This window comes from Scyliorhinus torazame, chromosome 4 (genome assembly GCF_047496885.1).
Source record: "Scyliorhinus torazame isolate Kashiwa2021f chromosome 4, sScyTor2.1, whole genome shotgun sequence".
In the NCBI taxonomy this organism is placed as follows: domain Eukaryota; kingdom Metazoa; phylum Chordata; class Chondrichthyes; order Carcharhiniformes; family Scyliorhinidae; genus Scyliorhinus; species Scyliorhinus torazame.
In genome coordinates, this window is record NC_092710.1 from 346,230,569 (window position 1) to 346,248,411 (window position 17,843).

At 47.5% G+C, this 17,843-nt stretch overlaps 1 protein-coding gene across 1 annotated transcript in view; it reads right to left on the minus strand.

Annotated features, from left to right (window-relative positions):
* LOC140411508 (dynein axonemal heavy chain 8-like) overlaps positions 1-17,843 on the minus strand; it is a 2,059,122-nt gene that overhangs the window by 687,449 nt on the left and 1,353,830 nt on the right. The window contains exon 48 of the mRNA XM_072500594.1: positions 13,148-13,309. Within this exon, the coding sequence (XP_072356695.1) occupies positions 13,148-13,309 (162 nt within the window). The remainder of the gene's footprint in view (positions 1-13,147; positions 13,310-17,843) is intronic.

Consider the following 17,843-nt stretch of genomic DNA (forward strand, 5'->3'; position numbering starts at 1 on the left):
TTGCCCTCTCTTCCTAATAGCACTGTGATTATACCGAACACCACAGGGACTTCAGTAGTTCAAGAAGGTGACTCGTCGTTACCTTCTCAAGAACACTGAGAGATGTGCAATCCATGTTGGCCTAGCCAGCAACACCCACATTCTGTGAAAGAATGTTTAAAAACTGGTCCAGCAATGTCTCTTTCCTCATTGGACAGGAAACATGTAGCTGAGTAAAATGTTCTTGGACACATTCGAGGGATTTATGCCCCTCTCTGCTCTTCACACTGCTGTCATACCAGTCTACAATCAGACAATTGAAGTCCTGCATTATCACCATCAACCTATAATTCTGCAACCTCATGACCCGGCATATCCCCCACTCCACCATTTACCACCATGCCAGGGTCAAACCTGGTTCAATGAAGTGTGCAGGAGAGCATGCCAGGAGCAACTGCAGGCATACTGAAAAATTAGATCTCGACCTGGTGAAGCTACAACACAGGACTAAGCAGCAAGTAATAAACAGAGCTAAGCGATTCCACAATAAACGCATCAGATCTAAGCTCTACAATCCTGCCGCATCCAGCCGTGAATGGTGGATGGACAATGAAACAACTCAGTGGAGGAAGAGGCTCCACAAGTAACCCCATTCTCAATGATGGAGGAGGCCAGCACATATGTGCAAAGGACAAGGCTGAGGCATTCGCAACAATCTTCAGTCAGAAGTGCCGAGTGGATAATCCATCCCGGTCTCCTCCAGAGGTCCCCAGTATCACAGATGTCAGTCTTCAGTTAATACGATTACTCCACGTGATATCAAGAAACAGCTGAAGACATCGCAGATTCTGCCACAGAACCCAAAGAGGATATTTTCGGACCAGCCCACCTGAAAGGGTATTTGTCTCAGTGTCCAAAGACTCCAATTTAAACAGCAATCCCAAAGGGTGTAGTAACTTTGCAGAAGTTAACCCAAAGAATGTCAATTAGAACAGGCATCAGGCTGGGATTAAAAGAGAACACAGGACAGACAGACAATATCCTAACATGCTGAACAGCAGTGACAAACATCCCTTTACTATTTGGGCGTAATTTCACTCTGCCTCAGCAAAAGTGTGTGAAGCGAATGCATTGGGCCGCTCAGTGCCATCGTTCATCCTGTGTGCCACGACGGCCCCGAATCCATAGGCCGAGGCATTACAGGTGAGCAACAAGGGAGCATTGAGTCAGCAAATGGGAGGACGACAGTCACAGCTTTACTTCGTCGAACGTTCTCTGCTGCAGAGGGTCCCAAATTCACCGCTGGCCCTTTTTAACAACAGGTGCAGTGGGACCAAGACCGTCACCAGGTTCGGGATGAACTTCCTGTAATAGTTGACCAGGCCCAAAAACGAAAGGAGGTTTGTGAGATCCTTTGGTATGGGCGCCTGCTGGATGGCCCGAACTTTATCGTCTACTGGGTGTAGTCCGTGCCTGTCAGCCCCGTAGCCCAAATAGACCACTTCCTTCACATGGAATACGCACTTTTTGCGCCACAGGCGGACTCCGGCCTCCTCAAAACTATGCAGCACATCCTCCACATTTTTCAGATGCTCCTGGTCAAAGGAACCGGTAATCAGCACATCATCCGTGTAAACTGCCAGCTGTGGCAATCCACAGAGAATATTTTCCATCATCCTCTGGAATATGGCATATGCTGAAGAGACCTTGAATACAATCCCCCTTGTGTGTTAATGGTCACGTATTTGAATGAGGATGGGTCCAAAACCAACTGGAGATAGACATGGCTCATGTCAAGCTTGGTAAAAGTCTTTCCTCTGCTGAGCCTGATGTATGGAACCTCAATCTTCGGCACCGGGTAATGTTCCAGACAGGGCGCCTGGTTTATTGTCGTTTTGTAATCCTCGCAAAGGCAGACAGACGGGTTAGGCTTCATAGCCGACACGACCAGTGCAGCCCAATCCGCAAATCGCACCGGTCGGCTGATTTCCAGCTTCTCCAAACGGTCCAGTTCTGCATCGGCCTTCAGTTTCGAAGCACAATGAACGGGGCAAGCCCGAAAATAGCATGGTTAGGCCTTTGGGTCAACTGATATCCAGGCGGAGGCCCTGCGGATGGTTCTGGGGCCCTCTTGGAACACCCGTGGGAAGCATGTCAATACCACGCCTGGTCCATTGGCGTACATTCGGCATTCTAGCTGTCAGTCCAACTGGAGGCGTTTTAGCACATTCGGGCCTGAACCTTTCACCACCACTAGTGGTAGATTCGCCGACAGAGCCCCGTATTCCACGGGGACTTCCGAGGTGCCTGCAATCTCCAAAGGCTCCCCTGTGTACATTGCCAGCCGGGCGCCAGTATCTCTCAACGCTAAAGCGCGTACCCCTGAGCGAAATTTGTCGTATGTAGAGAACTAAGAACAAAGAACAAAGAAATGTACAGCACAGGAACAGGCCCTTCGGCCCTCCAAGCCCGTGCCGACCATGCTGCCCGACTAAACTACAATCATCTACACTTCCTGGGTCCGTATCCCTCTTTTCCCATCCTATTCATGTATTTGTCAAGATGCCCCTTAAATGTCACTATTGTCCCTGCTTCCACCACCTCCTCCGGTAGCGAGTTCCAGGCACCCACTACCCTCTGCGTAAAAAACTTGCCTCGTACATCTACTCTAAACCTTGCCCCTCTCACCTTAAACCTATGCCCCCTAGTAATTGACCCCTCTACCCTGGGGAAAAGCCTCTGACTATCCAATCTGTCTATGCCCCTCATAATTTTGTATACCTCTATCAGGTCTCCCCTCAACCTCCTTCGTTCCAGTGAGAACAAACCGAGTTTATTCAACCGCTCCTCATAGCTAATGCCCTCCATACCAGGCAACATTCTGGTAAATCTCTTCTGCACCCTCTCTAAAGCCTCCACATCCTTCTGGTAGTGTGGTGACCAGAATTGAACACTATACTCCAAGTGTGGCCTAACTAGAACATAGAACATAGAACAATACAGCGCAGTACAGGCCCTTCGGCCCACGATGTTGCACCGAAACAAAAGCCATCTAACCTACACTATACCATTATCATCCATATGTTTATCCAATAAACTTTTAAATGCCCTCAATGTTGGCGAGTTCACTACTGTAGCAGGTAGGGCATTCCACGGTCTCACTACTCTTTGCGTAAAGAACCTACCCCTGACCTCTGTCCTATATCTATTACCCCTCAGTTTAAGGCTATGTCCCCTCGTGCTAGCCATTTCCATCCGCGGGAGAAGGCTCTCACTGTCCACCCTATCTAACCCTCTGATCATTTTGTATGCCTCTATTAAGTCTCCTCTTAACCTTCTTCTCTCTAACGAAAACAACCTCAAGTCCATCAGCCTTTCCTCATAAGATTTTCCCTCCATACCAGGCAACATCCTGGTAAATCTCCTCTGCACCCGTTCCAAAGCCTCCACGTCCTTCCTATAATGCGGTGACCAGAACCGTACGCAATACTCCAAATGCGGCCGTACCAGAGTTCTGTACAGCTGCAACATGACCTCCTGACTCCGGAACTCAATCCCTCTACCAATAAAGGCCAACACTCCATAGGCCTTCTTCACCACCCTATCAACCTGGGTGGCAACTTTCAGGGATCTATGTACATGGACACCTAGATCCCTCTGCTCATCCACACTTTCAAGAACTTTTCCATTAGCCAAATATTCCACATTCCTGTTTTTCCTTCCAAAGTGAATCACCTCACACTTCTCTACATTAAACTCCATTTGCCACCTCTCAGCCCAGCACTGCAGCTTATCTATATCCCTCTGTAACCTGCTACTTCCTTCCACACTATCGACAACACCACCGACTTTAGTATTGTCTGCAAATTTACTCACCCACCCTTCTGCGCCTTCCTCTAGGTCATTGATAAAAATGACAAACAGCAACGGCCCCAGAACAGATCCTTGTGGTACTCCACTTGTGACAGAACTCCATTCTGAACATTTCCCATCAACCACCACCCTCTGTCTTCTTTCAGCTAGCCAATTTCTGATCCACATCTCTAAATCACCCTCAATCCCCAGCCTCCGTATTTTCTGCAATAGCCTACCGTGGGGAACCTTATCAAACGCTTTGCTGAAATCCATATACACCACATCAACTGCTCTACCCTCGTCTACCTGTTCAGTTACCTTCACAAAGAACTCAATAAGGTTTGTGAGGCATGACCTACCCTTCACAAAGCCATGCTGACTATCCCTGATCATATTATTCCTATCTAGATGATTAGAAATCTTGTCTCTTATAATCCCCTCCAAGACTTTACCCACTACAGACGTGAGGCTCACCGGTCTATAGTTGCCGGGGTTGTCTCTGCTCCCCTTTTTGAACAAAGGGACCACATTTGCTATCCTCCAGTCCTCTGGCACTATTCCTGTATCCAATGATGACATAAAAATCAAAGCCAATGGTCCAGCAATCTCTTCCCTGGCCTCCCAGAGAATCCTAGGATAAATCCCATCAGGTCCCGGGGACTTATCTATTTTCAGCCTGTCCAGAATTGCCAACACCTCTTCCCTACGTACCTCAATGCCATCTAATCTATTTACCTGGAGCTCAGCATTCTCCTCCACAACATTATCTTTTTCCTGAGTGAATACTGACGAAAAATATTCATTTAGTATCTCGCCTATCTCTTCAGACTCTACACACAACTTCCCATCCCTGTCCTTGACTGGTCCTACTCTGTCCCTAGTCATTCGCTTATTCCTGACATACCTATAGAAAGCTTTTGGGTTTTCCTTGATCCTTCCTGCCAAATACTTCTCATGTCCCCTCCTTGCTCGTCTTAGCTCTCTCTTTAGATCCTTCCTCGCTACCTTGTAACTATCCATCGCCCCAACTGAAACTTCACACCTCATCTTCACATAGGCCTCCTTCTTCCTCTTAACAAGAGATTCCACTTCTTTGGTAAACCACGGTTCCCTCGCTCGGCACCTTCCTCCCTGCCTAACCGGTACATACTTATCAAGAACACGCAGTAGCTGATCCTTGAACAAGCTCCATTTATCCAGTGTGTCCAACACTTGCAGCCTACTTCTCCACCTTATCCCCCCCCCAAGTCACGTCTAATGGCATCATAATTTCCCTTCTAAGAAGAACTAAGGTTCTATACAGCTGCAACATGACTTGCCAATTCTTATACTCAATGCCCCGGCCAATGAAGGCAAGCATGCCGTATGCCTTCTTGACTACCTTCTCCACCTGTGTTGCCCCTTTCAATGACCTGTGGACCTGTACTCCTAGATCTCTTTGACTTTCAATACTCTTGAGGGTTCTACCATTCACTGTATATTCCCTACCTGCATTAGACCTTCCAAAATGCATTACCTCACATTTGTCCGGATTAAACTCCATCTGCCATCTCTCCGCCCAAGTCTCCAAACAATCTAAATCCTGCTGTATCCTCCGACAGTCCTCATCGCTATCCGCAATTCCACCAACCTTTGTGTCGTCTGCAAACTTACTAATCAGACCAGTTACATTTTCCTCCAAATCATTTATATATACTACAAAGAGCAAAGGTCCCAGCACTGATCCCTGTGGAACACCACTGGCCACTGCCCTCCAATGAGAAAAGCATCCTTCCATTGCTACTCTCTGCCTTCTATGGCCGAGCCAGTTCTGTATCCACCTTGCCAGCTCCCCCCTGATCCCGTGTGACTTCACCTTTTGTACTAGTCTACCATGAGGGACCTTGTCAAAGGCCTTACTGAAGTCCATATAGACAACATCCACTGCCGAAGTTGATCACCGAGACCATGGATCCAGTATCAATGTCTATCCGAGTCAGAAAACTGTTGATCTGGACCGCAACCTGGATAGTCGCCACCCGTGGTGTCGAAGTGCAGTAAAGGCAGATGCAGGTGGTCCTCCTCTGGCTCGTGGTCAATGAAATGCATCCGTGCTCTGGGATGGTCGTCGATGGAGCAGTGGCGGGTGGGTGAGGCCTCCTGCTGGCATCTGTCCCGCCACCTCCCTCTTGTGCCGGCACATTCATTCCACTCATCAGGGATCTCCAGTGTACGGGACGCTCTGTGTCCTTCAGAGGGGGAATGGTGCCGTCGGTTTTGGCTCACTGATACTGAAGTCAGAAATTGCCGCACGGGAGAAGGGCCATGCTAGGCAACCGAGGTTCAAGATGGCCACCCCTCTGAGCTCCTGGACACCATATTCTGCACTCTCCCGGGACCAAGCTATCTCAGTCATTTTTTTCAGGTCCAGATCAGTTCCACTCAATAAACACTCTTGGGTTGTCCCGTCTCTGATCCCACAAACCAACCGGTCTCGGAGCACCTCTCTTAATGCTGGCCCGTCCTCGCAGAACTCTGCGAGTTTGCATAGCTGGCCCAGGAATTCCGCTATGGGTTCATCCTGGTGTTGAGAAACCATGTGGAAATAAAAATGGCCAATGATTAGTGGCTGTTTCGGGTCGAAATGGTTGCCGGTCAGTGTAATGTGTTGCGCAAACTGGCAGTTGTCAGATGAGTCGGGAAAGGTTCAGCTTTTGATAATGCTGTAAGTCTCCGAACCATCACCGTCTGTCTGTCATCCCTGACTGTGTTGTTCAGATGAAAAAAATATTTCATTCGCTCTATGTATTGGGTCCAATCCCCAGTGTTGGCGTCAAACGCCTCAAGCTTATCGATGAGTGACATATCAGCTGCCTGAGCAGAGGCCTCCCGAGGCCTAATCGAGGTGGACCCGGTCTGGAGGAAATGGTGCTTCCTGGAGCTTCACTTAACCGTCATCGCCAATGTAAAGTCTCAGGCAAGGGACCACTTGGAAGCAATGACTGCAGAAAGGTTTGGTTTTATTCTCCTACTCCCCGAAGGGCCTCCCGTGCCCAGATCACACATGGGCCAGGGTATTTATATCCCAGCAGTCCTAGGAAAAGGGGGTAGCCCCGCCCCCTCATCAGGGTGAATCGTATTCAGGTGAGGCCACAGGAACTCTGATGTTGTAGATTCCTGGGCTTCCTGTCAGGTTATAATGACAAGTATAAATCCCTTAACACTAACTCATTTTCTGAACATATAAACCATTGTTAATTGTTGTACAAACCCATCTGGTTCACTGATGTCCTTTAGGGAAGGAAATCTGCCATCCTTACCTGGTCTGGCCTACATGTGACTCCAAGCCCACAGCAATGTTATTGACTCTTAAATGCCCTCTGAAACACACTCAGTTCAAGTGCAATTCAGGATGGGCAATAAATGTTGGCCCAGCCAGTAAAGCTCAAATCTCCCGAATGAATTTTTAAAAACAAAACCATTGGTTGTTTCCAAAGAGTCCAAAGACGTGCAGGTTAGGTGGATTGGCCATGCTAAACTGCCCTTGTTGCCCAAACGGGTTGGGTGGGGTTGCTGGGTTACAGGTGTGGGCTTATGTGGGGTGCTCTTTCCAAGGGCTGGTGCAGACTCGATGGGCCAAATGGTCTCCTTCTGCACTGTAAATTCTTTGTCTATATCTATGTTGTGAGATTTCTTAGCTCTGTCAATCTCATACTGCATTTTCTGTTTGGGTAGGAAGTAGTCCTGTATTGTAGCTTCACCAGGTTGGCACCTCCATCTGTATGGTGCTGGCTCTGGCATGTCTGTCTGCACCCTGCATTGAACAAGGGTTGATCCCCCTTGTTGATGGTAATAGTAGAGTGGAGGATATGTTGCAGGTTATGGTTTTGTGCAATTCTGCTGCTGCTAATGCTCCTCAATGCCTCATGGATCAACAGTTTTGTGTTTCTGTATCTGTTTTCAATATATCTCATTGAGCACAGTGGTGGTGTAACACAACACGATGAAGGATATCCTCAATGTGAAGATGGGACTTTTGTCTCCACAAAGACTATGGAGTGGTCACTGATAGGAATAGAGTCACAGAGGTTTACAACCCAGAAGGGGTCTTTCAGCCCACCATGTCTGCGCCAACAATCAAACACATATTTTTGTCCATAGCCTTGAAACTATCAAGTGCTCATCTCAATGTTTGTTAAATGTTGTGATGGTTCCCGCCTCAACCACCCTTTCAGCCATGGAGTTCGATTCCCACCACCCTCTGGGTGAAAAGGGTTTTCCTCAAATCCCCCCTAAATCTCCTACTCCTTATCTTAAATCTTTGCCCCCTGGCTATTAACTCCTCTAATAAGGGGAAATGTTTCAAAGTTTTTTCCTATCTACCCTATCTATATCCATCATAATTTTGTGCACCTTGCTGATATACCCCCTCAGCTTTCTCTGCTCAAAGGAAAACAACCCTGTCATGGATAGATGCATCAGGCAGATTGGTGAGAATGAAGTCAAGTAGGTTTTTTTCTCTTTTTGATTCCCTCACTACCTGCCGCAGTTCAGGTTAGCAGCTTTAGGACCTGATCCGCTTGGCCTGCCATGCAGTTAGTGAGCCATTCTTGGTGATGTCAGTTTGCCAGCATCAATAGTGAGCCTGTCCTGTCGGTTGGACACGACAAATCCAGGTGGTGGCTGGGACACTGTCTGCAAGTTATGATTCCGTAAGTCGGGCTATGGCAGGCTTGGCTAGTCTGTGAGACAGTTCTCCCAATTTTGGCACAAGCCCCCAAATGTTAGTGAGACGGACTTGACAGGATAAACAAGGCTGGGTTTGCCATTGTAAATGTTGGGTAATCCGTCCAGTTCCATTCCTTTGGAGAAGCAGCACTGCGTCTTCTGATTTGGCATATTACTGCCCTCAGGCCTCAACATTGAGTTCAATAACTTGAGACTGTGACCTTTGTCTTCCATCTTGACCCTTTTCTTAAAGATCCAAAGCATTTTTTCTCTCAATACAAAACTCCCCCCACAGTGCCATCTGTCACTTGTTCTTTAGTTTCGCTTTCACTGAGCTCTGACTTTGAATACCCCATTAACACATTCTGATATCTTACCTTTATGTAACTACTCGCACCTTCTCCTGCCATTAATGTTCTCATTAATGTGTCCTACATATTTTTGTTGCATTCTCTCCGATCAGTCAACTTTGCTCCAGCTGCTGTACCTCCACATAGTCAGTATGTAATCCATCACACTCCTACCTCTCTTTAAATCTGAAGAAGAGTTATACGGACTGGAAACTCCATTGTGAGACCGCCTCACTACCGCTGCCAGTGAGGACAGAGAATTTGGCTCTCAGCCAAATTCCCATTCACTGCAGTGGGAGAGTCCCAGCGGTGTGAAGGAACGGAGTACAAAGCAAGGAAGTTAGAATCTTTATAAAGACCATAAGACCATAAGACCATAAGACATAGGAGCGGAAGTAAGGCCATTCGGCCCATCGAGTCCACTCCACCATTCAATCATGGCTGATTTCAACTCCATTTACCCGCTCTCTCTCCATAGCCCTTAATTCCTCGAGAAATCAAGAATTTATCAACTTCTGTCTTAAAGACACTCAACGTCCCGGCCTCCACCGCCCTCTGTGGCAATGAATTCCACAGACCCACCACTCTCTGGCTGAAGACATTTCTCCTCATCTCTGTTCTAAAGTGACTCCCTTTTATTCTAAGGCTGTGCCCCCGAGTCCTAGTCTCCCCTGCTAATGGAAACAACTTCCCTACATCCACCCTATCTAAGCCATTCATTATCTTGTAAGTTTCTGTTAGATCTCCCCTCAACCTCCTAAACTCCAATGAATATAATCCTAGGATTCTCAGATGTTCATCGTATGTTAGGCCTACCATTCCTGGGATCATCCGTGTGAATCTCCGCTGGACCCGCTCCAGTGCCAGTATGTCCTTCCTGAGGTGTGGGGCCCAAAATTGCTCACAGTATTCTAAATGGGACCTCACTAATGCTTTATAAAGCTTCAGAAGTACATCCCTGCTTTTATATTCCAAGCCTCTTGAGATGAATGACAACATTGCATTTGCTTTCTTAATTACGGACTCAACCTGCAAGTTTACCTTTAGAGAATCCTGGACTAGGACTCCCAAGTCCCTTTGCACTTCAGCATTATGAATTTTGTTACCGTTTAGAAAATAGTCCATGCCTCTATTCCTTTTTCCAAAGTGCAAGACCTCGCACTTGCCCACGTTGAATTTCATCAGCCATTTCTTGGACCACTCTCCTAAACTGTCTAAATCTTTCTGCAGCCTCCCCACCTCCTCCATACTACCTGCCTCTCCACCTATCTTTGTATCATCGGCAAACTTAGCCAGAATGCCCCCAGTCCCGTCATCTAGATCATTAATATATAAAGAGAACAGCTGTGGCCCCAACACTGAACCCTGCGGGACACCACTCGTCACTGGTTGCCATTCCGAAAAAGAACCTTTTATCCCAACTCTCTGCCTTCTGCCTGACAGCCGGTCGTCAATCCATGTTAGTACCTTGCCTCAAATACCATGGGCCCTTATTTTACTCAGCAGTCTCCCGTGAGGCACCTGATCAAAGGCCTTTTGGAAGTCACGATAGATAACATCCATTGGCTCTCCTTGGTCTAACCTATTTGTTATCTCTTCAAAGAACTCTAACAGGTTTGTCAGGCACAACCTCCCCTTACTAAATCCATGCTGACTTGTCCTAATCCGACCCTGCACTTCCAAGAGTTTAGAAATCTCATCCTTAACAATGGATTCTAGAATCTTGCCAACAACCGAGGTTAGGCTAATTGACCTATAATTTTCCATCTTTTTCCTTGTTCCCTTCTTGAACAGGGGGGTTACAACAGCGATTTTCCAATCCTCTGGGACTTTCCCTGACTCCAGTGACTTTTGAAAGATCATAACTAACGCCTCCACTATTTCTTCAGCTATCTCCTTTAGAACTCTAGGATGTAGCCCATCTGGGCCCGGAGATTTATCAATTTTTAGACCTCTTAGTTTCTATAGCACTTTCTCCTTTGTGATGGCTACCATATTCAACTCTGCCCCCTGACTCTCCGGAATTGTTGGGATATTACTCATTTCTTCTACTGTGAAGACTGACGCAAAGTACTTATTTAGTTCCTCAGCTATTTCCTTGTCGCCCATCACTAGATTACCAGCGTCATCTTGGAGCGGCCCAATGTCAACTTTTGCCTCCCGTTTGTTTTTAATGTATTTAAAGAAACTTTTACTATCATTCCTAATGTTACTGGCTAGCCTACCTTCATATTTGATCCTCTCTTTCCTTATTTCTCTCTTTGTTATCCTCTGTTTGTTTTTGTAGCCTTCCCAATCTTCTGACTTCCCACTACTCTTTGCCACTTTATAGGCTTTCTCTTTTGCTTTGATGCATTCTTTTGTAAGAGCCACGAAGAATCCAGCACCAGTTTTAAGGATACAAAGTAATAACATTTATTTACTATAACATATATACATAACCGTAGCAGTAGCTTCCCTTGCTACATACTCCTTCCTGCTGGTTCCTGAACTGGCCAGTTTTATTTATACTAGGAGTTTACGAGTGGTTTCTCCGCCCCCCTCATTGGGGAAGCTCATACTCCCACAGGATTGTGGGATTGTCATTAGTCCCCAACCAATGGTAAGTAGGCAGGTTATAACATCCCTCCCCCCCAAAGTCCAAGGAATCCACCGAAGACCCTGGCGAAGGAGGGCGTCGGACTCGTTTGGCCGCAGGCCGGACACCATTTGCACGCGGCGTTGGATCAGGCGGCGTGTAACGAGACGGAGACCGGCACTTCCGTGATGAACGGCGCAACGGTTGTACATCCACGGCCCGTGGACCCGAGGATTCCCCCTCTGATGCATCCTGTGTCTCCATCTCGGCGTCAGAGTCTGCTGCCTCCGTCATGTCAGCGTCTCTATCTCCATTCGGTCCCGTAACGACCTGCGCAGGCTTCGAGTGAGGCACCAGTGGAAGATTGTGAGGACGACCTTCCCTTGTCTCTGCGGCTGTAGAAATGAGCTCCGGGGACGGGGAATCTTTTGAGGGGATAGTCTTCTGGACCGAACGTGGTCTACATGTTTTCGCTGGAGACGACCCTGGGCTTGCACTTGGTAAGATATAGGGCCCGTTTGGCGAAAGATTACACCAGGAACCCATTGGGCACCACCAGCAAAATTCCGAACGAACACTGGGTCACCGGGCGCAAACTGCCGAATCGGCCGATGCCGAGAAAATCCCTGTTCCTGCCGTTCTTGCTTTTTGTTGACTATTATTACGATGCAGTGAGAAACCTCAATTCCAGTTGTGTTATTTTTACACTAAAATAACCCTTTTACATTTCAAGAATATTATGCTGCAAATTTCTAAATGCTCAACAGTTTTGTACATGATTGATAATCATCCAACTGAAATGTAAAACCCCAGTTCAGCCCCAATTGTGCCCAATTCTCCTCTCCACATTTCAGGAATCACATGCAGGAATTAGAGGATGCAGGAAAAAAATGACAGGAATCATTGCAGGAATGGAGATTCATTTGAAAAGTTGGAATTGTACTCCTTAGTAAAGGAGTTAAGAGGAGGTTTGATGGAGGTGTTTAAAAGCCTGCTGAGTATGGACAGAGTAGATAGAGGAAGACTGTTCCATTTGGTAGTCGGAAATAGAATAAGAGGGCTTTGATTTAAGGGTAAAAGAACCAAGGTGACATGGGTAAAACCTTGTTTTGTAACAATTGATTTGGGATTGAAATATGCCACCTTATGGTGTGGGTAAGGCAGATTCAATCATGGTTTGCAAAAGTGTCTTGGATAATTCCCTGAAGAGCAGGGTTGCACAGAAAAGATGGGGATGTGGGACAATCTCAGTTGCTCTTGCAGAGAGCTGGCATGAACATGACTGGTCAAATGGTCTCTCTGTGCTTTAACCATTCTATGACTTTTATCCTGTCCCTAAATCCAGATCTCTGCATTGTAATGCAATTTAGCAAATGAGAGAACTTGCTTTTTGTTGACTATTATTACGATGCAGTGAGAAACCTCAATTCCAGTTGTGTTATTTTTACACTAAAATAACCCTTTTACATTTCAAGAATATTATGCTGCAAATTTCTAAATGCTCAACAGTTTTGTACATGATTGATAATCATCCAACTGAAATGTTAAAAAATATTAACGGTCAATAGGGAAAGGCAACAAATGTTACCCTTGTCAGCAATACTCACATCCCATGATACAACTTTTTAAAAAAGATGAAAATATATATGTGTGCAGTTAAATAATTCATTGCGTCTACCTGAACCAGTTTGAGATTCCAGGGTGGATGGTTGACTAATCCTTCTATTTCCACTTGGTTGGCTACAGCTGTCTGCAGTTCCACGTAGGTGCTGCTATCCAGCTGTATACCCGGGAACAGATCACTAATCAGGCTGAGGAAAAGAGGTTCATCTTCATCCACCTGTTAATGCAATGTAAATCAATTAGCACTTGTCCATTCTCATGCTGCAAAAAATATAGGGCGGGTTTTTCAAAACAAAATGGCAGAGTGTCAGGTTCTGACTGAAAACCAGTGTGTTTCTCTCCAGACGAGATTGGGCGCCATCTTTAAAGGGAGCACCAAACTGCGAGAAAATAAATCTCCTGAAATTGCTGGGTGAGCCGTTGCTGGATCTAAAAAAGATCATTGAGGCCTTCCTCGCATGAAAGGACACAGAGAAGGGAGTCCAGGAGCTCCAGGGTATGTCAGGGATGGAGGTAAACAGCATGGGATGCCCCCATTCAGGAGCACAGCCTAGGACTGGGACCTCTGGAACTCAGCCCTGGCCAAAAACACCGCTGGAACCGGGTCAAGGGCTACTATAGTCAGGTGGGACACCACCCCGGAATCAATGGAGCATGATTCAAGGCATCACTTGTGACTGGCTAGGAGAGGAAACCACAGGCCAACTAGCATACTCGCCACCTTACTCAAGGGAGTCACCAGAACCAGACCAGAGCCCGGACCCTCCACTTACAGCAACCTGATGATGAGGAATGTATGCAGTTGAATTGCATTGCCGCACCACGAGTCGTCCCCTTTAGGATTATCGTCCAGGTGATCGGTCACCCATTAGAGATGGAGTTAGATACGGGGACTGCAGTTTCAGTAATAGGGTGGCAGACCTTCGAGAGAGTCAGGACTGGAGTTCAACAGTTGAGTTTTCAGAATATTGAGGCAACGCTAGTGACCTATACCTTGAGGGGCATGACAATGACCCCAGTAACTAATGGGCAACAGTCCGTTAGGCTTCACAGAATATTGAAGGGCCCCCGAGCGAGTCTGCTTGGCCGAGGCTGGTTACAATGCCTCCAGTTGGACTGGCATCAGATCTTCCAGATGGGCACCGGAAGACTTTACAAAGTACTGGGGAAGTACCATGAAGTCTTCCAAGAAGACCTGGGCAAAATTAAGGGCCTGTGCCCAAAATGTATGTGGATCCTAAGGCCCAGACTAAGTACCTCCGAGCTCGCCCGCTCCACCATGCACTGCTGGCCAAAGTCGAGAATGAACACACTCAACTGGAAGGCTTCAGGATCAACTGACCAGTCTGGTTTGCTGTTTGGGCAGCACCATTAGACCCGGTATTAAAACCTGACAATACCGTATGCCTGTGCAATGATTATAAGTTGACTCAACGAGACCTTCTGTCTGGACAGGTAACCAACTCCGCGGATAAAATACCTCCATGCAAAATTAGCTGGGGGTCATTCTTTTTCCAAGTTCGACATGAGCCATGCCTATCTCCAGTTGGAGGTGGATGCCATTAATACCCACAGGGGCCTCTTTCGTATTTCCTGGTACCCTTTCCAAGGAAGAAGCTTCTGCTGTTCCTGGCATGTGGTGCATTGTTGCGCAGGTTGTTTGTTTGCGCCATCCAGGCCTGGTCACCACACATAGCTGCAGGATAGCATCTCCATTTTCGACACCCTTAGGTGTCCGTTGTGCAGATCCTGCCATCCTGTCTTGTTTTCCAGAGTGGGAGCTGGAAAGGGTACAGAAGAGGCTTACCAGGATTTTACCTGGTATAGAGAGCATTATCTATGAGGAGGGGTTGCATAAACTCAGTTTGTTCTCACTGGAATGATAGAGGTTGAGGGGCGACCTGATAGAAGTCTATGACATTATGGGGGGCATGGACAGAGTGGATAGTCAGAAGCTTTTTCCAGGATGGAAGAGTCAATAGCTAGGGGACATAGGTTTAAGATGCAAGGGAAGTTTAGACGAGATGTGCGAGGGTAGTTTTTTCCACAGAGGATAGTGGGTGCCTGGAACTCGCTGCCAGAGGAGGTGGTGGAAGCAGGTACGGTAGTGAAGTCTTGACAAATACATGAAGAGGATGGGAATAGAGGGATATGGATCCCAGAAGTGTGCAAGGTTTTAGGTTAGATGGGCAGAATGTCAGTGCAGTCTTGGAGGGCTGAAGGGCTTGTTCCTGTGCTATACTTTTCTTTGTTCTTTGTTCATCCACCCTGCCGCATCCATGGGAATGGCCAGGCTGGACGTGGATGCGCATACATGCCAATTTCACCAGGCCTTTCTAAGGGTCAATGTTTCTACTCATGGTTGACGCTCATTCCAAGTGGCTCGAAGTCCACCGGATGTCATCCACCACAGCGAGGACTACAATTGAGAAGCGACAGCTCTCCTTTAGCACCCATGGCATTCCAGAGGTGCTGGTCACAGACAATGGCACCCCCTTCATAAGCGTCGAGTTCGAGGCAGGCACGGACCAGGAGTTTCAAACCAGTGGAAGCAGTATAAGTCGGAAACTTCGGGGACAGAGCCTGATGGATCCCAGGGCCAGTGGTGCAACCGGTTGCATACCAAGAACAGGCGTGAGAATGGATGGTGCTGATGCACCTTGACCAGTAGTGGCAATCAGTAGCTAGTGGTGTCCCTCAGGGTTCAGTGTTGGGCCCACAATTGTTCACAATTTACATAGATGATTTGGAGTTGGGGACCAAGTGCAATGTGTCCAAGTTTGCAGACGGCACTAAGATGAGTGGTAAAGCAAAAAGTGCAGAGGATACTGGAAGCCTGCAGAGGGATATGGATAGTTTAAGTGAATGGGCTAGGGTTTGGCAGATGGAATATAATGTTGACAAATGTTGACATTTTGGTAGAAATAACACAAAAGGGATTATTATTTAAACGATAAAATATTAAAACATGGTGTGGTGCAGAGGGATCTGGGTGTCCTAGTGCCTAAGTCGCAAAAAGTTGGTTTACAGATGCACCAGGTGATTAAGAAGGCAAATGGAGTTTTGTCCTTCATTGCTAGAGGGATGGAGTTTAAGACTAAGGAGGTTATGCTGCAACTGCATGAGGTGTTAGTGAGGCCATACCTAGAGTATTGTGTTCAGTTTTGGTCTCCTTACCTGAGAAAGGACGTACTGGCGCTGGAGGGTGTGCAGAGGAGATGCACTAGGTTAATCCCAGAGCTGAAGGGGTTGGATTACGAGGAGAGGTTGAGTAGACTGGGACTGTACTTGTTGGAATTTAGAAGGATGCAGGGGGATCTTATAGAAACATAAAATTATGAAGGGAATAGATAGGATAGATGTGGGCAGGTTGTTTCCACTGGCGGGTGAAAGCTGAACTAGGGGACATAGCCTCAAAATAAGGGGAAGTAGATTGAGGACTGAGTTCAGGAGGAACTTCTTCACCCAAAGGGTTGTGAATCTATGGAATTCCCTGACCAGTGAAGCAGTTCAGGCTCCTTCATTAACTGTTTTCACGATAAAGATAGATAGTTTTTTTGAAAAATAAAGGAATGAAGGGTTGTGGTGTTTCGGCGGGAAAGTGGAGGTGATCTCATTGAATGGCGGAGCAGGCTCGTAGGGCCAGATGGTCTACTCCTGCTCCTAGTTCTTATGTTCTTATGTTGGGCACCTTACTCCACCCTCCTATCTACTTAATAGGGGACGCTGAATTTGGACCAGGGCCAGTCCCAGCTTGGGTCACCGTCTGTGCAGAGTCTGCACATTCTCCTAGTCGCCACATCCGGCACCTTTTCGGGTACACTGAGAGAGAATTCAGAATGTTCAATTCACGTAACAGCACGGGCTGGGATCTCCGTTTTTGGGACTAAGTTCCCACGCCGTCGTGAAAACTGTTGGTCTTTTACATCAGGAAAACCGGCGTCAAAAGGCCACAGGTTCACTGTCTTGCTGGGGGCTAGCAGGCAGCCGTCATAGAACGCACAGCTCTAGCTGCTAATACGGCTCCCAGCACTTCCGGGTCAGAGGCCACGCATGCGGATGGCGGCAGCCTCCAGCGGCCGCGCCGTGCTCCATGGCGGACTCAGTCCGCGGACCTGGACCAGCAAAATAGTGGCCCGCATCGGCTGCTCGTGCACCCGGGATCTCCCGCACACATTTCCCCCAGCCCCAAATGAAGCACTCCCTGCCCGCTGATCGTCCCTCCTCATACTGTGGCGGCCCCGGACACGAGGATCCCGGACAGTGAGACCATGAGACGTCCACGCCATCGGGAATTCGGCCAGTCGGGGACGGAGCATTGCGTAGCGGGTCTCAGGCCATGGCCTGTGGCGCTGCATACTCAGCGCGGCGTACTCCATGAGTATGTCGATTTTCAGGACATGGAGAATTGAAGAACCGGTACCGCTCCTGATTTTGTGTGCCAGAACGGATTCTCCGCCCCGTCGATGAACGCAATTTCGGCGTCGGGGAATCCATTCCCAAGTCTTTTAGGACTTGTGGGAGGAAACCGGATGTCCTGCCAATGGTATTTCATGTGCTTTCCCTACAAGTCAATACCACTATCTGATCAACAACTGTCCATTCCTCATCCGTAGGTCTATAAGGATATCTCCTCATCAGACTCTGTTCTTTACATAATAGCACTGAGGAACCCACTCAGCCTCATCTTCTGTGAGACCCGACTGGGCTAATCTATGTAATTTTGTTAACCCTTTCAAATTCATGTCTGT